Source organism: Urocampus carinirostris, chromosome 13 (assembly GCF_059441175.1).
Source record: "Urocampus carinirostris isolate Australia breed hairy pipefish chromosome 13, RoL_Ucar_1.0, whole genome shotgun sequence".
In the NCBI taxonomy this organism is placed as follows: Eukaryota; Metazoa; Chordata; class Actinopteri; order Syngnathiformes; family Syngnathidae; genus Urocampus; species Urocampus carinirostris.
The window spans coordinates 20299103-20325658 of NC_142361.1; the positions used below are offsets into that span (position 1 = coordinate 20299103).

A 26556-nucleotide genomic window follows, 5' to 3' on the forward strand; every position below is an offset into this window, starting at 1 on the left:
GGCATCAATATCCCAGGAAGTGGGGGACAAATTACCAAGTGTGTTTTGTACATGGATGATTTTAATATTTTGTGTACTGACCGCGCATCTGTTGAAAGAGCCCTTGACTTGACTGACCTGTTTGGGAGGGCGTCTGGGTCAAGGCTAAATAGAGAAAAATCACAAGTGAAGTTTTATGGAATGTGGAAAGAGACAGAAAAGGCAGGACTCCCGCTGACGGTGTTAAAGACAGACCAGAAAATCCTAGGGATACAATTCAATGCGGATGGAGGAGGCGAGACCAACTGGGATGACGTGACAAGGAAAGTTAAGCAAAAACTTGTTTTTTGGTCACTAAGAAAACTGACAATAGAGGGGAAGGTCCTAATCATCAAAGCGATCATCCTCCCAATGCTTTTGTCAATCAGTTTAATTTTTATGCCTAAAAGAAACGTGCTGTTACAACTGGACCGAGCCATCTTTCACTTTGTCTGGGGCTCAAAGTGGGAAAGGATAAAAAGAGATACAATGAAAAAGAAAAAGGAAAAAGGGGGGAAAGGAGTGCCTGACCTCCAGCTTTTCCTGGGAAGCAAATATGTCTCTCTCCACTTCCAAAACGCTGTGGGCCCACCCAACAACCCGAAAAGTCAAGCAATGACCCGTTTTTGGATGGGCTCATATTTGCGGAAGCTAAAGCTTGTACCAGACAATCGTTTGATTCCAGTTTCGTTTAACTTGCCACCAACACATCTCTTTATTCGGGATTTTTTGAAGAAGTTTGATTTGGAAACACAAGAATGTCACACTTTACAAAACCACAGGGCCCTTATTGCTATTGTGCAAGAGCGAGCTACAGTAAGCCCTGTGCGGGGGCTTGCGTTTGGCGAATCCACAACGGTTTGGAGCAACGTCAATCATCCTGCCCTCCCAAACAGACTACGAGACTTGTCATGGATGGTGGCTCATGAAGTTCTCCCAGTCAGAGCTGTAATGCACCACCGAGGAATGTCAGCGACTTCGACGTGCCCTCGACCTGGCTGTGGCGCCCAGGAGTCGGTGAGGCACCTTTTTTGTGAGTGCAGCGCTGTCAAGGTCTTGTGGACAATGGCCGAACAACTAGGAAAGTTCCCGGACTTGCCAGCAGGAGAGGTCCCTGATGCACAGTACGTGCTTTACGGGGTGAGTCGGTCGAGGAGGCATCGGAACGACTTTGCCAGGGACTGGCTCACTCTCGCCGCCATCTGGACCTCCAGAAACCTGCTGGTATGGAGGTGCAGGCAGATCCCCCCCGTGGCTGTGCTCCAAATGGCTGCAGATACCATACAATCTGCGAGCGGCGGGCCTAGGACGCAGCCATAAAGACTCGTCTGCACCCACCCGGAGGGGGGAGCCGGAGCTACACTGTGGGAGTCCCGGCAGCAACGGCCTGGGTTGTGGAACCCAGAAGGGAGAGGACCCACGCAGAAGGGAAAGGACCCACACAGAGGACTGGAAGAATGCTGCTTGGGAGGGTGGGATGGCAGAGCTATGCCCTTGCACAATAGTATTGCCTTTTACACGCTGGTTAACTACTGTTAAAAGAAAATAACTCTGAAATTGTTTAATTGATGTTGAAAATGTCACGAGGATTACCAGAACAGAGCAGGAGACCCCAGAGCGTTCGTACAATACTTTTATTTGGGGAAGCACAAGGGTTAGCGGGAAACTTCGGACGACGTAGCCAATCGTAGCGTGGGACGGAAGCAGGTTGAGTTTACTGGGACTGAAGAGATGATCGTAGCTTGGGACGGAGCAGGTCGGATCGGAGGCAGGCAGAGAGAATCAGGTAAACAAGGCACAGGTAATCGGGAGCGTCATACGGGGTACAGATGTGAATCCTCCGACACCGAGTTCTCAGCGTAACGCGTTTATATAGGGAGCATTGACCAATCAGGAAGCACATTCCAGCGCACCCCATGATTACCCCAGGTGGCTCCACTTGGGTAATCATGACAGAAAATGTCAGGAAAAAAGGTTAAAACGTCATATCGTCACGTCATATTGTCAAATATAAAAAAATTGTGAATATGCTTGATGGCTGTGTTTTGCTGCTGTTGGTGTCGGTGGATTTGTTCAGGCCGAGGACAATCGACTTTGGCCTGGACGGATCTATTGACACTAACAAAGATGTTATATAATGAAATTGTGAATATGTTTGATTTTCGAGAAGGTTTGTTCAAACCTCACTTTGTGTTTGCTGTTAAAAACGTAATATTGGAATATAATATTGTGAATGTGCTTAATTGCTGTTGAGATTGTCATGATTGTTTTCTGTTTTTAGTGTCAATAAATTTGTTCAAACCAAACCACTTGGAGGCACTGATTATCATACACTGTATTGTCAAGCTGTTTAGGTTTATTTTTGTTTTTTTTCTGTTTTACTAAATATTAATTCCCCTTGTAGAGATCAAAGAGATCAGACACAGCAGAAAAAGCTAATGTTGTGACTCATCCATTTGCAGGTAAATTGTACCCATTTTTATACTCATTATTGTTTTTATTCCTATTTTCTCATATACATTAAAAAAGGATGATGTTGGTTAAAATTCAGACTAAAGAAAAACATGTTGAATTCATTGTAAACGTTAAAAATCCACTATACGATCTCTTGTTAAAAGTATCTTGTTAAAATGTAAAGATGTAAAAATGTATTGTGATATTCTAAAATGTATTTTCTGTAAAGTGAAAAGAAAGCTCTTTGATATGCTTTGTAGTTCTCTCTGGTAAGACTAACAACAAACCCCGCCTCCTGGTCACATTTTAGAAGCCAAAACCAAACCCCACCCCATACCAGCAGATGGCACTGTTGGACTCAGCATTGCAGGACATTTACCAAAAACTATACACATATTTCAGGAGGAATTTCAATAAAACAAAAGTTATTATTACACCCGTTACACACTGTCCCTTTAAGTTCCGTAGCAAAATGTCTGAATTTGTGTAGAATTCCTCCAAAATAAGATCCTGCTATCTTTTTCCAGCTCAGTCGGACTCGAGAGTGTTTCCCCAGTAAGAGGCAGTATAAAGCAAATAATGATTTCAGTAGTCACAACAAATGGGTTTAAGGAATTGGTATATTAGTTTGTTTTCGTGTATTTTTGAGGAAATAAAATCGAATAAAAGGACTCTGTCTCGTTATATCGCTCAGGCTGCACTGCAGCGTCTATTTACAGGTGCGATCCCGCTACTGGGCGGCACGGGGGCTTTGACCTGCTTCGATTCCGACCTGGGCCGATGCACCCCTCCTTAGGCGACCTGCTGGTCCCGAGCTCCCCCGCGAGCACCATATCGATACCGAATTTAGCGCGGACGCCCGGTCTACATAGTCCGCTGCAGCTCAGAAGTCCTGAACTCAAACCATCCTCCAGCCTCAGCCTCCCGGGAACTTGGATTACAGCCGCGCGCCACCGCACCCGGTGAGAACTTGCAAGACCAATAGTGATTTTGATGTCAAAACCCTGTGACATCACCTTTATAATATCTTCTTGAGGTTTTATCCGTAAAAAAAAAACGGAAAACAGTTTTGATGTCCTTCATAATTTTCACCTAATTAAGACCCTTTAAGACCCTTGACGTCACAAGGAACACAGGGCGAGACAAGTGAGTTTTAGACGAGACTATGTGCTTTTCAAAATCCAAACCATAAAATAACAATGTTGGAACTTGAGTCACCTCCTTCAAAGTAACATACTGTATAATTAAATCACTGCCCTTGAACGTACACTGTGCAATATTACCACCAGATGTCGCTGTAGTCAAGTCGTGTTTATTTGTATAGTCCCTAAAAACAAAAAGTCCAATAGGGCTGCAATGTTATCAAGTCAAAACGGCAGTCAATAGAATTTGAATCCAGTGGCAAAATCTCCCTACATTATTGATGTCCGAGGCAGCTTTTTTGCAACAAAGCATGTACAGTAGTCTACCATCAATGGAGACCCTGTTCACAGATTTACGACCATCCTTATCGAACAGGTTGAAATTGAACCTTTTTGGCCCAAATTTCCAAGATGATTTGGGTGAAAGAATCACTCAACACGTCTCACAGCACAAGCTTACCTTTGGAAGTTGAGATGATATGTTAGGACACCCAATTATGTATTCTTATTTTAAAATGGGGAGCCAATCGGTTGTAAATGCCATACATGTTAACCTTTTGACATTAAAAACAGTCAATTTTTTGCACATTCTATTTTTATGCGTGAAACACAGTCTGTTTACAGAATATAAAACAAAACATGTGCTTATTTAAAACCAAATGTGGCAAACTTTTACCAAGACGGAAATATAATGTGATCATTGGAGTGGTTTATTCTTGCACTAAGACATAAAGCAGCCATAGACAAAAACCTTACACGCAAACAATAGCTGGTGGAAACATTTGTTGGCCTGGAGAGGGATGGGTGCCACCAGGCTGTACTTGCCCAAGACACACCACAGGAAATGGTGCCCATTCGACCGTGGTTAAGGGATCAAACCTACCAATCAACCAGAAAAAAATACTTGTCTTGAGTCAAGACTTTTTGTTGTTTGTATTAGAAAAAGCATTATTTTTTTCTTAAAAGAGCAGTAAGCGTTGTTATGGGGTAAATGCGGTAGACTAAAGCGTAAAGCGATAGTGTTGGCAGGTATGCCATGTTATCAGGTAAAAACGGTTATCAATTGTATTTGAATTAGGAGGCAAAATCCATCTACTTTATTGAAGTCCTGGTCAGCCATTTTGCATTGATGTTAAGAATGACAAGATCATACTTTCTCAGACCCTTTCATTAATTACCAATGAAAACAATTTGCTTCAGAGAACCGGTAAAATACGTATTCAGGCTGACTTTTGTTTTAAAGGTACATCGTGTAATACTTGACTACTAGATGGCACTGTATTGTCTAATGCGAACAGAAACCAGTGCCAAATGAGCACAGTGTAGCAGCAAGATCCCAGACAAACATGGCGGCGACTACTAGGTATGGAGTCCGCTATTTAAAAGAAATACAAATTTCTCGACCTATGAATATTTATACAATTTTAAGATAGGGTGTGTTATTTATGGTGTCCTTAAAAAATCTGAAAGTGAGATATTTTCTCTATTAAGTACAGTATGTGTTAACAATGCCCAACTGAGCTTTTATTTTACTTTTATCAGCCTTTTATTCAATTATTGTTTGTCAGTAACGCATAAAAATGGTGAAATTAACAAAAGGACCACTCTTAGTAGACTCCAAACACCAAACAAAACCGCCAAAAAGATGAAAAAAGAAGTTTATTTGATCGTGTCTAAGAAATATTTTCATTTATAAACAATTAACATCCTGCGTTATTTTCTGCCACCATCTTAAAAAAATCACGATTACAGTGTTAATTAAATCCTGCACCCCACCCTTAACATTGGTATGATCGTTCATGTACTTATTTTTTTTACCACTAGAAGGCACTTAATATTACACACTGTCCCTTTAAAATCTGTAGCAATATGTCGGAATTCATGTAGAATTTCCTCAAATATGATCCTGCAATCATTTTCCAGCTCAGTCAGACTCAACAGTGTTTCTCCATTAAGAGGCAGTATATAGCAAACAATGATTTCAGTAGTTACAACAAATGGGTTTCGGGAATTTGTGTTATAGTGTGAGCTTGTTTTTGCGTGTTTTTGTAAAAAAACGAAATAAAATAAAAATAAAAAGACTGTGTCTCGTTATATCGCTCAGGCTGCACTGCAGCGTCTATTCACAGGCGCGATCCCGCTACTGGGCGGCACGGGGGCTTTGACCTGCTTCGTTTCCGACCTGGGCCGATGCACCCCTCCTTAGGCGACCTGCTGGTCCCGAGCTCCCCCGGGAGCACCATATCGATACCGAACTTAGCGCGGACGCCCGCTCTACATAGTCCGCTGCAGCTCAGAAGTCCTGAACTCAAACCATCCTCCAGCCTCAGCCTCCCGGGAACTTGGATTACAGGCGCGCGCCACGGCACCCGGCGGAAAGCTCCAGGACCGATAGTGGTTTTGATGTATGTTAACAAAGCCCAACTGATTTCAAAGAGCCCTTATGCCTTTTCAATTACAGCCATCTGCTTTTATTTTGTTTTATTTTTTTAATTTCTGAAAGTCAGTGAAACATAAAAATGGTGAAAGTAAGAAAAGGACCACTTTTAGTAGAGTCAAAACACCAACCAAAACCCCTAAAAAGATGAAAAAAGAAGAGTTTATTTGATTGCATCTAAGACATGTTTTTATTCATAAACAATTAACATCATGGATTATTCTCTGCCGCCATCCCCTGGCTTAAAACCATGACTACAGCGTCAATTGAATCCCGCAACCCACCTTTCAGTTTATGTACTTATTTTTGCCAATTATTCAAAACAATAGTTCTGTATTGTCTAATGCGAACAAAAACCAGTGCCAGATGAGCACATTGTAGCAGCAAGATGCTGGACAGACCTTGCGACGACTACTTGGTACGAAGTCCACTATGAAAAATAAATACACATATCTCGACCTGTGAATTTTTATAAATTTTTAAGATGGGGTGTGTTGTTTGAGGTGTCCTTAAAAAGTTAAAAGTGAGATATTTTCTCTATTAAGTACAGTATGTGGTGTGATTGAGCGAATGAGTTGTCTGTCCCTGTGTGCCCTGCGATTGGCTGGCAACCAGTTCAGGGTGTCCCCTGCCCACTGCCCGGAGATGGCTGGGATGGGCTCCAGCCCCCCCGCGACCCTAATGAGGATAAGCGGTACGGCTAATGAGATGAGATGAGATGAGATTAGATGTGTAAACAATGCCATACTGAGTTCCAAAAGCCCTTATGCGAGCCCATTGCACCTATCTGCTTTTATTTTACTTTTATCAGCCTTTTATTCAATTTCTGTTTGTCAGTAACGCATAAAAATGGTGAAAGTAAGAAAAGGACCACTTTTAGTAGAGTCCAAACCCCAACCAAATCCCCCAAAACATGAGAAAAAAAGTTTATTTGATCGCGTTTAAGAAATGATTTCATTTATAAACAATTAACATCATGTGTTATTCTCTGTTGCAATTTCCTGGCTTAAAATCACGATTACAGCGCAAATTAAATCCCACACCCCACCTTTAACAAATTGGTGATAGGTCATGTACCTGTTTTTGCCATTTATTCAAACTAATGTGTTTATTTTTACTGAGTTAAGTTTTTGCTACCACTTGGAGGCACTGATTATCATACACTGTCCCTTTAAATTCCGTAGCAATATGTCTGAATTTGTGTAGAATTCCTCCAAAATAAGATCAGCTCAGTCGGACTCAAGAGTGTTTCCCCAGTAAGAGGCAGTATAAAGCAAATAATGATTTCAGTAGTCACAACAAATGGGTTTAAGGAATTTGTATATTAGTTTGTTTTCGTGTATTTTTGAGGAAATAAAATCGAATAAAAAGACTGTGTCTCGTTATATCGCTCAGGCTGCACTGCAGCGTCCATTCACAGGCGCGAACCCGCTACTGGGCGGCACGGGGGCTTTGACCTGCTTCGTTTCCGACCTGGGCCGATGCACCCCTCCTTAGGCGACCTGCTGGTCCCGAGCTCCCCCGGGAGCACCATATCGATACCGAACTTAGCGCGGACGCCCGCTCTACATAGTCCGCTGCAGCTCAGAAGTCCTGAACTCAAACCATCCTTCAGCCTCAGCCTCCCGGGAACTTGGATTACAGGCGCGCGCCACCGCACCCGGCGAGAATTTGCAAGACCAATAGTGATTTTGATGTCAAAACCCTGTGACATCACCTTTATAATCTCTTCTTGAGGTTTTATCCGTAAAAAAACGGAAAACAGTTTTGATGTCCTTCATAATTTTCACCTAATTAAGACCCTTTAAGACCCTTGACGTCACAAGGAACACAGGGTGAGACAGGTGAGTTTTAGACGAGACTACCGGTATCTGCTTTTCAAAATCCAAACCATAAAATAACAATGTTGGAACTTGAGTCACCTCCTTCAAAGTAACATATAATTAAATCACTGCCCTTGAACGTACACTGTGCAATATTACCACCAGATGTCGCTGTAGTCAAGTCGTGTTTATTTGTGTAGTCCCTAAGCACAACAAGTTCAAAAGGGCTGCAATGTTATCAAGTAAAACGGCAGTCAATTGAATTTGAATCCAGTGGCAAAATCTCCCTACATTATTGATGTCCGAGGCAGCCATTTTGCAACAAAGCATGTACAGTAGTCTACCATCAATGCAGACCCTGTTCACAGATTTACGACCATCCTTATCGAACAGGTTGAAATTGAACCTTTTTAGCCCAAATTTCCAAGATGATTTGGGTGAAAGAATCACTCAACACGTCTCACAGCACAAACTTACCTTTGGAAGTTGAGATAATAAGTTGGGACACCCAATTATGTATTCTTATTTTAAAACAGAGAGCCAACTGGTTGTAAATGCCATACATGTTAACCTTTCGACATTAAAAATTGTCAATTTTTTTGCGTGAAACACAGTCTGTCTCCAGAATATAAAACAAAACATGTGCTTATTTAAAACCAGATGTGGCAAACTTTTACCAAGATGGAAATATAATGTGATCATTGGAGTGGTTTATTCTTGCACTAAGACATAAAGCAGCCATAGACAAAAACCTTACACGCAAACAATAGCTGGTGGAAACATTTGTTGGCCTGGAGAGGGATAGGTGCCACCAGGCTGTACTTGCCCAAGACACACCACAGGAAATGGTGCCCCTTCGACCGTGGTTAAGGGATCAAACCTACCAATCAACCAGAAAAAAATACTTGTCTTGAGTCAAGACTTTTTGTTGTTTGTATTAGAAAAAGCATTATTTTTTTCTCAAAAGAGCAGTAAGCGTTGTTATGGGGTAAATGCGGTAGACTAAAGCGTAAAGCGATAGTGTTGGCAGGTATGCCATGTTATCAGGTAAAAACGGTTATCAATTGTATTTGAATTAGGAGGCAAAATCCATCTACTTTATTGAACTCCTGGTCAGCCATTTTGCATTGATGTTAAGAATGACAAGATCATACTTTCTCAGACCCTTTCATTAATTACCAATGAAAACAATTTGCTTCAGAGAACCGGTAAAATACGTATTCAGGCTGACTTTTGTTTTAAAGGTACATCGTGTAATACTTGACTACTAGATGGCACTGTATTGGCTAATGCGAACAGAAACCAGTGCCAAATGAGCACAGTGTAGCAGCAAGATCCCAGACAAACATGGCGGCGACTACTAGGTATGGAGTCCGCTATTTAAAAGAAATACAAATTTCTCGACCTATGAATATTTATACAATTCTAAGATAGGGTGTGTTATTTATGGTGTCCTTAAAAAATCTGAAAGTGAGATATTTTCTCTATTAAGTACAGTATGTGTTAACAATGCCCAACTGAGTTCAAAGAGCCCTTATGCGAGCCCATTGAGCTTATCTGCTTTTATTTTACTTTTATCAGCCTTTTATTCAATTATTGTTTGTCAGTAACGCATAAAAATGGTGAAATTAACAAAAGGACCACTCTTAGTAGACTCCAAACACCAAACAAAACCGCCAAAAAGATGAAAAAAGAAGTTTATTTGATCGTGTCTAAGAAATATTTTCATTTATAAACAATTAACATCCTGCGTTATTTTCTGCCACCATCTTAAAAAAATCACGATTACAGTGTTAATTAAATCCTGCACCCCACCCTTAACATTGGTATGATCGTTCATGTACTTATTTTTTTTACCACTAGAAGGCACTTAATATTACACACTGTCCCTTTAAATTCTGTAGCAATATGTCGGAATTCATGTAGAATTTCCTCAAATATGATCCTGCAATCATTTTCCAGCTCAGTCAGACTCAACAGTGTTTCTCCAATAAGAGGCAGTATATAGCAAACAATGATTTCAGTAGTTACAACAAATGGGTTTCGGGAATTTGTGTTATAGTGTGAGCTTATTTTCGCGTGTTTTTGTAAAAAAATGAAATAAAATTAAAATTACAATAAAAAGACTGTGTCTCGTTATATCGCTCAGGCTGCACTGCAGCGTCTATTCACAGGCGCGAACCCGCTACTGGGCGGCACGGGGGCTTTGACCTGCTTCGTATCCGACCTGGGCCGATGCACCCCTCCTTAGGCGACCTGCTGGTCCCGAGCTCCCCCGGGAGCACCATATCGATACCGAACTTAGCGCGGACGCCCGCTCTACATAGTCCGCTGCAGCTCAGAAGTCCTGAACTCAAACCATCCTCCAGCCTCAGCCTCCCGGGAACTTGGATTACAGGCGCGCGCCACGGGACCCGGCAGAAAGCTCCAGGACCGATAGTGGTTTTGACTTTTACCTGGAGATAAGGACTTGGTCAAACTGCGCCATCTAGCGGGCTTACTCATGACGTCACGTCAATGTTACAGTTACAGTGCAGTACAGCACTACTCAATATCCATAGTAAATGTATACTCAATCAATCAAGATTTAAATAGCACTTTTCAGGAAACATATCAATCAAATCAACGTATCCCCATCTTAGTCTCTGTTTTCTTGAATTATAGAGATGTCAGTAGCTTATTTATGTCCAGAATAGTCTGTAAATAAAACTTTTGAAGGCACTGCTCGTATCTTCAGCATCCATTAGACCAACTCACAACCCAGATACAAACTAACATTTTAATAACATGAAGGTATACTGTAATTTAAATCAATTAATTTGAGAGTAAATGGTTACAATTCTGTTTGGGTTAGTTTCTCCAGTATACACTTCACTTGACATACAAGTACATACTTAAAGACTTGCTTTGAACAAAAAAAAAAACATCTGTCTTTTCTATTTGTATAGCTCTTAATCACAAAAAGTCTCGACAGGCTGCATAGACCACATACTATTGCAAACTACAGACTATTATTACACCACCCTCTGATCTAAAACCTACACGAGGGCAAGGAAAAACTCAAAAACCTCAGCATGAGGAAAATGAAACCTTGAGACGGGAACGCACATGAGGTAATCCCCAATAACTTCTCGCAGTATTTATAATTCAGTTACGCCATAGAAGCACAAATACCATTTGGTACTGACCTGGCGTTAATGCTTGACTTTTTACATTGTTGGCCTGGAGAGGGATAGGCTCCCCCAGGCTGCATTTGCCAAAGACACACTGAAGGGAAGCAGTGCCCCTATGACCCTATGGTAAAGGATTCAAAAATACCACAAAACTGAGGTACATATGTAATGATTTGAATGACAGAGGCGTATGCAAGGTTCATGTTTTTATTCTAGTACAAGGTCTGACGCACAACCATGCAACATTTGTACAACAATCCAGCGAACAAAGAAAACACAACACATCGCTCTCTAGCAATCAAATTCAGGTCAGTTCATTGATTCTTTTCAGGTTACACAGCACAGGACTGGAGAAATCTATTTAAAATACAGCATTTCATCTTTGGTTGGATTAAAGGAAAATACGAGTAGAGTACATGAGTTGAATGTACCAAAATAAAACATGAGGTACATTTTTTGACAATTGAAAAAAATGACTTTCATCCGCAAAATCCCCTCTAAGGCACCTTTTGCCCTGTTCAAAACGCACAAAAATTCTCGTCTTCTTCATGATGAATAGATATATATTTGTTGTATACTGTCATTCATCAACAGATCTGAAACACAGTGATATCCATTAGAAAATCCAGAAATTCTGCATAAAGGTGCCTACAGATCCAATTTCTGTTCATCAGGGGGAAAAGGGAAGACTGTGACCTATGAGATTCAATGATACATAAAACGCCAATGGTTAACGTCAGAGGCTAAAATAGGATAGTAAGAAGGAAGTTAAACAAAGCAACGTGCAATTGACTTATATGTCTGAGGAACAAAGCATGTTACTTGGTATAACCAACTTCAGCCTGTGTGCGTAGTTCACCAAATAATTTTGCAGTATCTTGGGCATCCTTGCTGCTCATTAGCTCCCTCTGCTGAAAGTAATGCAAATGCGTCTCCACAAACAGACTAAGAAAAAACGTTGGTCGGTTGTTCTGTTAACAGTAGCTCAGCTGAAAATGTAAGGCACAAGTCTTTTTAATTTCTTAAGACTCCCGACTGTTTTAGGGAGGAATAATACGAATTGCTAGCACACTCACAAATGTTTGCGTTCTTTTCATTTTTGTTTTGTTTCCCAAATAAAAAATACAACACACCACCTGCAGCTCAGACAAACTCATGCGTGAAAGACGAGGTACGACTAAGTTTCCGGTAACGGTGGATGCCCTTTGTGCTCGGCTTACAGGCGAGTAAAAGGTCCCACGTGGAGCGGGCCTCTAATTTTGGGAGAGGAGCAAACGTTTGTGGAGAACAGGGAGGATGGGGAGGAAGAATAAGGCGAAGACGATGAGGAATCGCCGCTATTGTTCAGAGGGAAGACGCTGGAAATAGCAACATCCACGATGCCTTGACACAGCTCAGAGTACAGCTTCCTGGAGGAGCAACACGAAGATAATACAGTGACAAGAAGAAACGGTACATAAATAACTACAGCGACTCGGTTTGGCGACTGACTGTGCACAGGCCGGTGCGCCGTTGATCTCGATGAGCCACACTTTGAAGTTGACGTCCACCATAAAGTCGAATCCGAATAGCTGAAAGCTTTGGTAGGAGAGATGCTTGGTGCTGATCGCCGGTTCGATGCAAGACAGACAGCTCCTGCAAAACCAAACAGTCACAAAGTACCCATGACAGGAAAACAGTAAATATAGAACAGGGAAAGTGACTGGATAGCATTCATAGTATACAGTTTAATTTGACATAACTCAAGATGATCGATTTAATTACTTATGTAAAGAACTGCCTGCAGCATTTTCCACTCTGAGCCTGTTTAAAACAATAATTGAGTTTGCAGTCATGGAGGAAAAGCAGTAGACCGTTGCAATAAACAAAACTGAAATGAAGGTTTTTTTTGTTTTATTTCAACAAAAGGTCGGATCTTTGGATAGCCCATGAATTCAAAATAACGTGTGGACTAAGTTTGCAAATGTTGGTATTAGGAACCCCCATTTTTGGATGGATTGAAGGACGCTTTCCAGTAAAAAATGTTTACGGTCTATTTTTGTCCTTGTTGTAGCCATGTTATTTACCGTGCAAATGAATTGGTAGTACTTTGTCAAACTGCCTCATAGAGTACAACCAAACTCAGTTTTGCCCCCACTCTATTTTAAATCTGAATGCTTGTGTGTACGTATTTGGTGGAAGTGGACATAGTAGAAGACACCCTGATAAAGTTAAAGGGTAAAAGATTGACAGTAAAGGGTGAAATATTGGCACGCAACTTGTACAGACGCTCTTCTACTCAGGAATTCAAACTCTAGGTTTTATTTGTTTAAATAAAAAATATATTTGCTATTAATCAAAAAATCTATGTTGTCTGTCTGCTATTCCAAATGTTCCAAGAGATCCTCGGGAGTGCCGTGAGAAATTATCCAATGTCACTTTTTGAAATTTGCTGGCAACCAGTTCAGGGTGTCCCCTACCCACTGCCCGATGATTGCTGGGATGGGCTCCAGCACCCCCACGACCCTACTGAGGATAAGCGGTGCAGCTAATGAGATGATGAGATTTATGAATCATTTTCTGCAAATATTATGTCACTGTCAAGTATCTGTGCTGTAAAAACGGGGGTATTATAAATTATATTGTAATAAAACATATTGTTCAGTGTCATTTTATAACATTTTTGGTCAGTGGTGTGCCGCAAAATTTTTCCAATGTATAAAACATGCCCTGGCTCCAAAAAGGTTGAAAAACACTGAGCTAGAGAATAGAAGTGTGTTTTAAGCTTAGATTTAAACAGTTCCACAGAGGTTGCAGATCAAATAGGGCAGAGTCACAATAGCATTGCTCTAGACTGCATGAAGTTCAGATATTTCTTCAATTGAAAATGCATTGCAGATAGTTATCGATCTAATCTAAATCTTAAGTACTTAATAAATCTTGATTTCTGTGTATGTGTGTTTGTATGTGATTTATATGCTCCGAAACAGCTGAAAATCTACATAGTTGACATACAAAATCTACATACAAAATTGCTATACATCTGCTTTGGTGTCCGGAGCTGCATGCGGCTTTTTGGAGCTCCCTATTGGCTTCCTGGTCTTTTTTTCAACAGACCACGGCCCCAACAACCTCGCCCAAGTAGAATGCCAGGCAACGCCGAACCCGGTGAAGCCATACCATAACACTTGTCAATAATTACTTTTTGTGTTTTCAGAAATCCTGTCAGTAAAAGTCAATGAAAACCACTCGGACATACTTGATGATCTGCTTGATCTGAGGTAATATGGCAGACTCCAAGGTGACTCCGTGAGTGTTGAGCAGGTACAGCCGAAACTCGTCAAAGAACATCTCGTTGCCTTCCTCGTAGCGACCGTAGTTCTGCGAGTGTTGCTCTTGGATGCAATGGTTAGTCAGATGACTAGTCATGTCCTGGAGGTCGGCGCTGTTGTACGGCTCCGAAGAAGTCCTCAGCACGCCTTCTCGGTACAAATAGATGTTGTAATTGTGGTCCACGAGGACCCAGCTCCTGGTGACACCGTATTGTGAACTGTTAGTAAGGACCTCCGCTGATTTTCTCATTGAAAACATTTCAAGACCTGCCTGATGTCAAACTTGCGATGCCCGGGCTCCAGCAGTAAAGGTTTCTCCAGGTATTTTTGAATAACATGAACCTGTCCCTGATTGTCAATGTACTCCAGGAGCTGGTTAGCATTGTGCGATATCAGAATTCCAGCACCTGTTGGAAGACACAATGGAAAGCTACTTTTAAACATATTTCACAAGGGTTGGGAACATATGGCTCGCGAGCCAGGTGTGGCTGTTTTTCATGAGTACATCTGCTTCAGGGATAAAATTAACTTTTTAACGCATTTTTGCCATGTTTCTACCACTAGTGGCAGGAGCTCTCTAGCGCTTTTCAACATTTACGGCTCGTAAGAAGAAATGTCATTATGAATTATTGTGTCTTTTACCTATTGCGATGCATTAGAATACACATGCGAGTGTGTTGTCGCCTTCACCATTTACCGGATATTTTTTAAGCGTTTAGTTTAGTGGAAAAATGACAAATTATCAAAGACGTGCCAGGGACTTTTAGGACAAATTTTTGTAAATTTGTCAAAGATTCACATTTATAAAACAGAATGGAGAATGAATAATGACCACTCAATTCCCAATGTTAGAACTGTCACCACGTCACATAGCTGAAGGTAGATACATCTGTATGCTACTTGTTTACAGTATTTTGTGCCATATAAAAGAACTCTGCTCGCACCTTATTTGAAACCATTATTTATGAAAACATTTACAGTCAAATTGAGCCTCAATGGATTTAAGTAAATGTGGGAAGGAGACACATTTTAAGTGGTATATTTTGTTGGTTTGGGACACGGGCTCGGACTCCATCATTATTTCATAAATCCTATTAAATCTTCGAACGTCACACAGTTAAAAAAATGCGCCGAAGAATAAGATTTAGCAGTTTTGTTAGATTTTCTCTTAAAATATATGGTGCGACTCTCTCCCACACACAAAAAAAGGAGCCTTACATGGTGTTGGCTGTGTCATGGAATATTCAATCATCAACTGTGACCATCTTATTGATTTGCTTGTCGAGGCAGAATCTAATTGATAAAGCTCACACCCAAAACAAATTAAATGATGTTTCTACCATACTGCCATAGAGGAATACATTAGTGATTGATAAACTTGTACCAAACAAAAAGTGTCATATCATAGTCTACCTTTAGCCCCAGCTGACGACTTGGCTATCCATACCGTCCCCTCACCACTTTCTTTTTTAGAATGATAGGAAGCCAAGAAAACTTCTCGCTCATCCGTTTTAGGATTGCTCTTGAGGTGGCTGAGGCCGTTGGTTGCAGGAGCCACGGGAGTGTTGAGGTTGGTGGGGTAGATGATGTACGATTCCGGCAACCAGTTAGAGGAATCCGAGAGCTCTGGGCTGGTCTTTATTAGCCTGGTGATTTATAGGAGGTTTACGTTCAGCTAATGTAAACAGTTTGAATAATTCATTGCCCCGATAAAAATCATTCGGTTCCTTCAACAAGGCCATTGAGCATTTGTATAACACTGTGGTTCTAAACCATTTATTTTAATAGTCATGTAGCCATGGCAAAATATTTTTTGCAGTCTTGTTCCCTGACCTGTGCTAAACATTTTTGGTTTGGGGAATCAAAAACCAGAAGTGTATATGGATGTATTGAATTGAAGCTTGGTTGCTTGATTTGTACGAGGATTTTTCTTTTACTATTACTGCAATGCACTACTCTCCGGTCTCCCAAAGTCCAAAATCAAGAGCCTTCAGCTAGTACAAAATGCTGCAGAGAGGCTTTTAACTAAGACAAGAAAGTTTGCTCACATTACCCCGATTTGAGCTAACCTGCATTGGCTCCCTGTTAGCTTAAGATGTGATTTGAAGGTTCTGTTGGTAGAATACAAAATCATGCATGGACTTGCTCCCTCATATCTTTCAGATTTAATTTCGCCCTATGTTCCGGTCCAGAGCATTCGCTCTGAAAATGCTGGTCTACTAGTGATCCTAAGAGGAGAGATCCGCAGGTTCGAGAACGTTCTCCATTCGGGCCCTGGTGCTGTGGAATGTTCTTCCCCCTGAGATTCGATCTGCAACCTCAGTGAAAATGTTTAAATCAAAACTTAAAACACACTTCTATTGTATAACATACGAATAACCTATATTTTATGTTGACAATATCTGTATATTGTTCGTTATTGCAACATCCATTGCAGCCTAGTCATTCTGGAAGGAGGTTTTTGAGTTTTTCCTTGCCCTCATGTATGTCTTAGATCAGGGGATGGTGTAATAATAGTCTGTATTTTGCAATAATCTGTGGTCTGTGCACCCCTTTGAGACTCTTTGTAATTAAGGGCTATACAAATAAACATGACTTGACTTGACTTATCTGGAAATTAAATGGTGTTGCCCAAAAAATCTAACTTAGTACTTTACACACTAAAAAGTCCAGTTTGAAAAGTGAGAGAAATGTACTAAAATAAATAAATACAAAAGATGTTGTTTACGTGGCTGATCATTATGGTCAGTAAATATTTTTCATACTAGAAAACACATTTTAAATAGTAATAATAATAACAATTAATAATGATATGCTCAATGCAAGTATTATTTGTCTTACATTCCTTAAGAATATAAAAAACTGCCTTTACTTTGAAATTATTATTTTGTATTTACCTGAAAAAGTAAACATACGTGTAAAATGAGAAATTGAATTCTTAGATTAAACTAAAGTATCTGCAACAAAAACATATGTGATCCTTAGTCGTCATAATAAATATCTGTTTTTATTATTAACTTTTAACTGGGCTATGAAATGAATATCCTTCAAAATGATTGTTTTCATAAAATAATAATTTCATAATTATATTTGACCACTAGATGTCACGTTTATGTGTCGTGGAACTAAAATAAGTGCTACACTTCACACGGAATAATACAAACTACTCAAAGTGACCATACCACACTATTTTTTAGTCCAGTCTTTTAAAAGGCTTTTGGGGGTATCTGTAGCAGCAAGATGGAAGTCAATCATGTCAGCTCTCTCTAGGTGAGGGTCATGACATGTAAAATGAATGCACAATTATTAAACTATGACTATTTATAAAAAACCACATGTTTGTGTATTATTCGAGTCAACATTTTATATATTAATTAGTTTTTTTCATCACTAAGCCGCACTAAATGACACACAATGTCCCCTTAAGGTAATCAAAAATCCTGTGTACCCCCTGGAGTGTCATTACAAAGCCTCAGAAAAAAAATTACACATACTTCACCAAAGACGCCTTCCTGCAAAGCTTGTCTGCACCTCTGTAGTAATTCACCAGTTGCACCAATCCTGGTTCGTGACCTACAGTAAAAAAAACGAAAATAGAGACTTAAATTTCGACCAAAATGCACATTGACTAAGCCGCATTGATGGAAGCTTTGAACCTCCACACGATGCAGCATTGCACTGTCACTGCAGCTGTTTGATCCTGAGTGGGTGGACACCAAATGTAGCGCATGCAGTCTGTCTTCAGGATTATAAAATTAAAGGGAGGCTAACATTACCCAATCGTCCAAACGGCAATCTGTTTCTTTCCCCCAGCATCAAATTGAATCGAGGGTTGTCTCTTTTCAGCCTCTTCCACTGCCCAGTAGAAAGCAAGATTTTGGAAACTTCTGCATAAACGGTACTGTTGTCATCCCGGGTAACAAAGGTGTACATTTGAGATGCCATTGTCTCCCAGACAATGCAAACGAGAACCCAAAAACTTTTTTTGCTAGAGAGTTACTCGTCTGGTGGGCAGGGCAACACACAGAGGGCCAAGTGTTATCTTCTCTGACCCGGCCATTCTGATGATGAGTCAGTCATATCCAGTTTGAACGTTCACATCCGAATCAAAGGATCGATACGCGATGCATGTCGCCACTACGTCACAAAAATGCCAAAAAACGCTTCGTTCGCAACAGAAAAATACCCGCTAGAGTCCTATAAAAAACAAGGGTGTGACTTGGAGCAGGCAGCAGTTCCTCGGACTTGTCCAATGTGGGCCGAAAAACTGTCAGCATCCGCTTTGGACTCAAATGGACCGCTGCTGAACTGTCTGACCTAATCTAGAATTTGATACTATATTGAACTAAAATTAAAAGCTACGACATAGAACTGACTTGATAGTTTTACAAAGGCCGTCAATAATCATGTTTATTTACTCTTCAACGACATGCGTTGCGTTGCCATTCTGCCGTCTTCTGTTGTCGCTAGATTAAAACTCCTTTGACGGCGGTTATGGTCGTTGTAGTTTTTGTTTGAATTGAACACATATCAAAATATAATGTATGGGTTAATACATCTCAGAATTGCATAAAAGTAACTATTACATAATTCAAGTACGAATAAGGTACATTAATACATCCACAATTTTGGCTAATTAGCGTAAACGTAGATGTTTATAGTCAAATATACTACAAGTCCCAAAATGCAAAAGAAAAGGAAGCGACACCGGCCAAAAAGAGCTGTCTAACACAAGATGGCGCTACAGGCTTCAATACGCAGCAGTCTACGGGGGCTGTGCAGTCTGTATTTTTTATTTATTTGAAATCATCTGCTAAGAGTTTAACATAAAGTTTTGAAATTCCTTAAACTACTTTGCTGTTTTTGTGTTTATTTGTGAGCAAGGATAAAAAGTAAACATTTGCAGTACTGAAGTTTCTACATAATACTATGTTTCATCTGTATTGTTGGTGGGTGATCAACATAATAATCATAATTATTTTTTAACTTTCAGGACTCTCACAGCCAGATTAGAATAAATGAAAATAAATAAATACAACTAAAGGAAGAGAGACCGGAAGTTGTTCAGCAAAACGTAAAGGAAGCAAAATGGTGGCGGGAATAACAAGTTTTGCAAACGCAGTTTTTCCTTTCTACGTTTAGTACGCGTGCAGGGTATACGGAGCATATCGTCGATATTAACAGTAAGTGGGACATTTATTTAGACTATCTGCGTTTATATTCTATGAGAAAAAAAGGGCTCTTGGCGTCCTTTCATTCTGCTTTATTGCCTACTGTTATGATTCACTCTAATCAACACTCTTACTGTTATAATTCATGCATATAACATGCCAGGTCATAATTTGTTAATTTAAAAACGATAACACCAAGAAAACAGTCCAGTAACCATTTTAATCACATATAGCTAATCCCTACCGTTCAAATGTAATTTTATCTGCTGACACCAATTTGCAATATTGTTTACCTTATTATAAAGCTATGGTTGACATGCAAACATGGCGTTTGCTGAGGTGTTGCATTTTTCATCACTATTGCCTCATCATCTTCACCAGGTTGGAACAGCCCAGGCATGAGTAGGGCACACCTGGACGAATGGCAAAGGAGGTCCTTTGACATTTCATCTGGCAATTGTACACCTGAACAGACGGCCGATGCCTACCGGGCCCACATCCTCTCCATACAGTATGCATGGGCAAGTTCTCACCTCTCGGAGGCCGGCATGGGCAGCCTGCTCAGGACCTATTCGGAGCGCTACTCTGCAGTGCTGGACTCTGATGACCCCCGGACGGGGCTCAACAACTATGCGGAGAGTGCGCTTCATCTGGCCCGAAATCAGAAGAATCATAGCGACAAATGGGAGTCGTCGCTCACCTTGGAGAGCATGCTCGACTTGCCCTGCGTGCAGAAGATGATTCAAGCGAAAGCAGGGGGAGAAAGCACCCTGGTGGCACCGACAGATGTTGGTATATCTGTTGGAATAGAGAGGGGCAGCATCAGTAGCTCCTTGTCTGTTCCCACTACTGCAGGGAAGTCAGAAGATGTATCATTCAGACTTAAACGGCCACAGCTAGCCCAAACTCAATTTGATAACGTATCTAATAGACCTAAAACGCCTGAGGGCTTTTCAGATAATGTCAACTTATCTTCCCGAACAGTCACCAAAGCCCAGCCGGTGTTTTGTCATCCCTCGTCAGGTCCTTCTCAGAGCAACACTCGTGCCAATCAACCCGGCATTTTCCCCACCAACAATCCATCAAAACGGAAGAATTTTTACAACCAAGAAGCAAGCGAAGGCAGGGGACCACAAGCAGGGGTCGACCTGAAGCCTCCAAGTAATTTCAAATCAGCCCGTGAGCAGCTAATAGTTGATCAGCATAAGAAACATTCCCATCAACCCCAGAGATCTGCGGCCTCAGTTTCAGCACCCGTGAAAAAGTGTCTAGGAGCCAACAGACCTCGAGGTGCTTTTTCCAAATTTGTGTCTCCTATGCCAAGGCAGGACGAAGAAGAGGGAGCCCCAAAAGCCAGTTCTAATGAAGGCGCTCAGATTTTGGATGAACGACTCAAAATTTTTGAGCCAAAGATAGTGGAGTTGATCATGAGTGAAATCATGGACCATGGCCCCCCTGTGGTATGGGAGGACATCGCAGGCCTGGAGTTTGCCAAGACCACTATCAAGGAGATTGTTGTTTGGCCTATGTTGCGACCTGACATATTTACCGGTCTCCGAGGTCCACCCAAGGGAATTCTGCTGTTTGGACCCCCAGGGACAGGGAAGACCTTGATCGGCAAATGCATCGCCTGCCAGTCGGGGGCCACCTTCTTCAGCATAAGTGCCTCTTCGCTCACGTCCAAATGGGTGGGCGAGGGAGAGAAAATGGTCCGGGCCTTGTTCGCTATTGCCCGCTGCCACCAGCCTGCCGTCATTTTCATCGACGAAATCGACTCGCTCCTGTCTCAGCGTACTGACGGGGAGCACGACTCTTCACGCAGAATAAAAACGGAGTTTCTGGTCCAGTTAGACGGGGCCACAACAGCCGCCGAGGACCGCGTTTTGGTGGTAGGGGCCACCAACCGACCTCAGGAAATCGACGAGGCCGCCCGGCGTCGCCTGGCTAAAAGGTTGTACATCCCGCTCCCAGAAAACACCGCCCGGTTGCAGATAGTGACCAACCTCATGTCTCGGGAGAAGAACCAGTTGAGAGCAGAGGAGCTGGATTGCATCGTGGCGGACACGGCTGGATTTTCCGGTGCCGACATGACGCAGCTTTGCCGGGAGGCGGCCCTCGGGCCCATCCGCAGCATCCAAATAGGCGACATTGCCACCATCACGGCAGATCAGGTGCGGCCGATCCTTTATGATGACTTCCGTGAGGCTCTCAAGACGGTGCGACCTAGCGTCTCATCTAAGGACCTCGAGCTATATGAGGAATGGAATAAGACTTTCGGAAGTGGTCGATAATGGCCAAGAAAATACATAATTACTGATTAATTAACGTAATTAATAAATATTCACGATATGTATGCACCACAATTTATTTACTATCCTAATTGATATTGCATTTCGTGAATTGTAAATACACCTTATATCATCCAACTTCGGTGTCGGCCATTGTAAAACAGGACTGATTGAAATCGACCTTTTGAAAAGCCATGATTGGTCACTAAAGGACTATAGAGCAACTGTAACAGCTACACGCAAAATGTCACCCTCGAAATGAAGTAGGTGGATACTTATATTATTTATATTTATTTTCATATTCTTTCATGTTGACTAGAATTTAGTGTTGAGCTAGTGAGGCTTTAAAGAACATTCTGTAAATAAAAAAATGTTTTGGCTTTCATTTCAAGTTTACCAATTGCTTGGAATTGTCATTCATCACTTGTTAAAAGTTCATAAGATGGGAATGTTGGATGAATATTATTTGATTACTCATGAAATGCACTTGGTGCTGTTTAGTATTTTATTTCTAAAAGAATAAATTGTTTTCATCTGAATGTTTTGTTATCTAATAAATTAAAATTATCACCAGAATATTGGACTCATTATTTTCTGGAAGTGCACTTACAGTGGGGTGTCCAATATATGAATTAGGGTCCATTTTTGTCCCACTGATTTTTAGCAGCCAGCAGTAAGGACAAATGATGCGGTTAAAGATGACTACACAGTCAAAATAAGGAGAGAAGACATCAATGGATTCTGGATTTGCGAGAACAGGGGAGCCCAGACCTTTGATAAGAAATTTGAACCTGTTCTAAAGGCCTTTCTCTGAGCCCTTTTTTTATACAAAAAAAATGTAGGTTACAAAAGCAGACCTGCCTTTAAGCGTGTGGAAATTAACTGCTACATGATTGGCCGAGAGTGACAATGATCCAAAGCGGTTTGGAAACCTATGGCTCGCAAGCCATATATACATATATATATATATATATATATATATATATATATGACTCTTTTCATGAGTACATATAGCTCAGAGATAAAATATAATATAGTTATTTGTGATTTTGCGAATAACGCTGTATTAATATTGCCGTTATTTTTTCAGTAACGGGGTAATCAAATTTTTACTGCAGAACGCCAACCTGGCATATCTGACGCTGTTTTTTGTTACCCGGGATTACAACAGCACCGTTTATGCAGAAGTTTCCAAAATCCTGCTTTCTACTGGGCAGTGGAAGAGGCTGAAGCGGCGTTCTGCTCTCCTCCGAGTTGTTTACGTCACATCTTTTCGGATCATGACACTACTGAAAATAGCAACCACTATATAGTTCAATAGCGATTACAAATATAGTATTTACCCAATGAGCCAATAAAAAAGGCAAATGAGGGCTGGGTTGCAACCGACTCGTGTTGTTTTTGAGAGTAATGTTTCGAAGAGAAGTGAAGTGAAGGAAGCCGGATTCCGACAAATCAACAGCAGATTCCTCCGAGACGCTATTTTTTTCTTAAGATTGGTCAATGTGGATTTTCTGGGGATTCCATGTGGGTGACTTCAAATTTGTTGAGCATAAAAAAGGTTAAATTTGTTTTGTATTTTACCTTTTTGTGTTGATTATTACATTAAATTTTATTTCCTGTGTTGTCAGTGTTAACTTGGTTGTATAATAATGTAAAGTTACATTTTTTTCTTGTTTTATCTCTTTCCCTTTTGTTATTGTATTTTTTGTTTCTTTTTTCCTCATTGTTTCCATTTAATTTACTGAACGTACTTCATATTATTTACTGTTGATTTTTTTATTATTCACTTTATTGCTAATATTTGTCACACTTCAAGTGTAGGATAAATCTGTTGCTGGTCGATAAAAATTACTAAGTTTTATAACACAACTACCTGTCTGTTCTCTATTCCACTGACAAATACTGATCAGAAAATTTCAAGTTCGTTGACATACAACTTATTTTTAAAGTATCAGAAATGGTTACTATCCCTGGTAACTAATTACTTTTACTACTGAGTAAATCAGTTACTCAGTTATTTTTGGGAAGCAAGTAACTGTAACTAATTATTTTTTTAGAATATCGAGACCAACTCTGATTTTATGCAGAATCGATTGTCACACATGCGAAGCCGAGACAATACTGATATGGAAGGTTCTTATAAGTATATACAGGATACAATTTTAACTGAAGTTTACAGTCAAGGTGTCATGCGCACAGACCCCGTTATGGCTTTGAATCACTAAAAACATAATTTATAAGCTCGTTAAACAATGTATGTTCATCATTGAGACACTTCGTGGTCAAAAGCCGCAGAACAAACTTTAAACCAAAACAAACATTTTATCCAAAAGCTCTAGCCAAGCTTCTAGAGTAATTTGATTGGCTGAGCGGTAGGAATGGGTTGCACTATATACAGAGTGCGTGCACTCCATCTTCGCCCTCCTGCTCTGAAGGTAAATACGTTAGCATCCTTGTTTGCTGTATTTTGTGACATTTTTACAAAAGAACTTTGCTTGCACCTTGTTTTGAAACCATAAATTAGGACAAGATTGCAGTCAAAATGAGCCACAACACTCCTAAGTAACTGTGGGAGGGAGATGAATTTTAAGTAGTATACTTATATTGATAAGGGACACAGACGCTGGCATTATTATTACTTCATAGATGTCATCAAATTATCAAACATCACACAATGAAATAACATGTGTTGATGAATTTGCTTCTGTCTGGAGAGCGGGTTAGGCGGTTTTGTTGAATTTTGTCTTAAAATATGTGATGTGGCTCCCCTTTAAAAAAAAACATTTTTTCCCGCTTTTATGGCTCTTTGTGTCAAAAGGTTCCCGACCTCTCATCTAAACAGTTCATAATGATAAAAAACAGAGCGAAATAATGATCAAAATAACGAATTGGCATCGTTTGCAATCTCCTTTGCAGATGTCAACAATGAACTTATACTGTATTTGCTCCTAGAATAAACGACATCTACACTGTTCAGCCTAATTATATACACAAATATGCAAATAACTTTGAAATATAACACGTTTTAAAATATTCTCATGAAAATTTCCAATATTAGTTTTCAAATTACCTTTAAGCAATTTGGATTTTTGTTGAAAGTGACATTGTGCAATAATATTTTACCACCAGTGGTCACTGTTTCTTGGAATGGAGCCGAAATGTTTCAATATTTTACTTTCTTAAAGAACTCGTATCCTGTGGTTTCGAGCAGTATGACAATATACTGTACTAGAAAAAACAGAGCTGTGCCCCTGCACAACAGTATTGCCCTTTGCACATTGGTTAACTGCTGTTAAAGTGTCGACCAAAGTTGTTCAACCTCATATTGTTAGAAAATGATTTAATGAAATTGTGAATATGTTTAATTGCTGTTAAAAGTGTCGATAAAAATTGTTCAAACCTCACATTGTTTATTTGCTGTTAAAATTATCAATACAAATTGTTCAAACAAAAAAAAAAACTGCACCAGAAAATAATACAAAAATTATTTTGATGCCACAGCGATGCTTTTTCCTTTTAAATTATTTAACTGAAAATAATTTACACCAGGAAGCAAAACACACCTTTGGATTATGAACTGGACTCTCAGTGCGTTCAAGTAGACGGGTAGTTGGAATGTTTAAATATTGAAATAAAAAGCTCTGGCGCTCATGTTTTTTACCCAATAATGTTCCAAATGTTAGACGTCTTAATGTTTCTTCAAAATCAAGTTTTCCAAATGAGCTTTATTAAATTAATGTTAATGTTTGCCTGGGAAAACAAATTCAGAAGGGTCAGAAAATGTACAAATGCACCCTTTTTTAATGAGGAATTTGCAATGTAAAAAATACATAATGGCCAAAAAGATAAGTGAGCTGATGATGTGTCTCTCAGTTGTAAGTTAGAGTTTTAAAAAAGTGACCCTTCAATTTTTGGACACCTTTGTCAAGAAAAACCAGTGTAATGCACCAACACTATTTGCCTCATCCTCATCGTTGAACTGGCAACGTGCTCCAAATGATGGATGTGCTAATCATGTTCACAGAAGTTAAGTAACAGTTAGAGAATCCTAAAAAATGTCCTCTCGCTCTCCTCTCTTCCTGTTATTATTAAAGGCGATTTAAGGCGATTTAAGACGATTTTAGTCCTTCAGCTCCCTTTATGCCACATATCAAAAATGGGTTTTCTCATCTGAACATCATAGCCTGCTGATGTATGCTTTTATGTAATCTTGTTTGTATCAAGCTTGCATTTACTACAAAGTTCAGCAGCACGTGTGTTTATATGGGCTAAGGGGGGAAAGGGGGGGTCGGTCTCATTCCACCAGTTTTAAAATAGCATCATTGGTTCTTGTTTTAGGATTGATTTCAAGGTGCTTTTTTTACTAGTTTTTAAATGTCTTTGGCCATTGGAGAGTGAGGATAAAAAGCTATGGTGAAGCAGCATTTAGCCACCTTGATCCTCGCCTATGTAAACAGTCTGACAGAGGACATCAGGTCTGCGAAGACCCTTGAAATTTTATTTCACCTGATTTTTATTAAATTTGAATTGTTCAAGTTCTATTGTTTTATTGTAACATATCTTACATCACCATCTTGGTGGCGTTGGGGGTAGGGCGCCTGTCTCGATATTGGAATGTTACAACATTTGTACCCATCGATTGGAATTCGGGGGTTTGATCACCCAATGACTCCCGACGTGATTTTTTAACACATCAGTTGGGTTGAGCAAGAGCACTGGGAATCCTCTCCTCTGAA

The 26556-nt window shown here is 40.3% G+C and overlaps 2 protein-coding genes and 4 non-coding genes across 6 annotated transcripts; 1 reads left to right on the forward strand and 5 right to left on the reverse strand.

Moving 5' to 3' along the window:
- Positions 1–3137: 3137 nt before the first annotated feature.
- Positions 3138–3436, reverse strand: LOC148354009 (signal recognition particle RNA). The gene has a single exon (XR_015852616.1).
- A 2253-nt stretch (positions 3437–5689) lies between these two features.
- Positions 5690–5988, reverse strand: LOC148354010 (signal recognition particle RNA). The gene has a single exon (XR_015852595.1).
- Positions 5989–7417: 1429 nt separating this feature from the next.
- LOC148354011 (signal recognition particle RNA) lies at positions 7418–7716 on the reverse strand. Its single transcript, XR_015852596.1, has one exon.
- Positions 7717–9994: 2278 nt separating this feature from the next.
- Positions 9995–10293, reverse strand: LOC148354012 (signal recognition particle RNA). Its single transcript, XR_015852610.1, has one exon.
- Positions 10294–11240: 947 nt separating this feature from the next.
- On the reverse strand, positions 11241–18844 carry ttl (tubulin tyrosine ligase). Its single transcript, XM_088351115.1, has 7 exons — positions 18135–18844; positions 17853–17931; positions 15772–16004; positions 14630–14765; positions 14286–14555; positions 12539–12682; positions 11241–12456 (listed from the first exon to the last, which is right to left on the reverse strand). The coding sequence occupies exons 1-7, from the start codon at positions 18301–18303 to the stop codon at positions 12264–12266; spliced, it is 1224 nt and encodes a 407-aa protein (XP_088207241.1). The 5' UTR covers positions 18304–18844; the 3' UTR covers positions 11241–12263.
- Positions 18565–22380, forward strand: fignl1 (fidgetin-like 1). The gene is made up of 3 exons (XM_088351114.1): positions 18565–19139; positions 19352–19541; positions 19911–22380. The coding sequence occupies exon 3, from the start codon at positions 19928–19930 to the stop codon at positions 21818–21820; it is 1893 nt and encodes a 630-aa protein (XP_088207240.1). The 5' UTR covers positions 18565–19139; positions 19352–19541; positions 19911–19927; the 3' UTR covers positions 21821–22380.
- The last annotated feature ends 4176 nt before the right edge of the window (positions 22381–26556 follow it).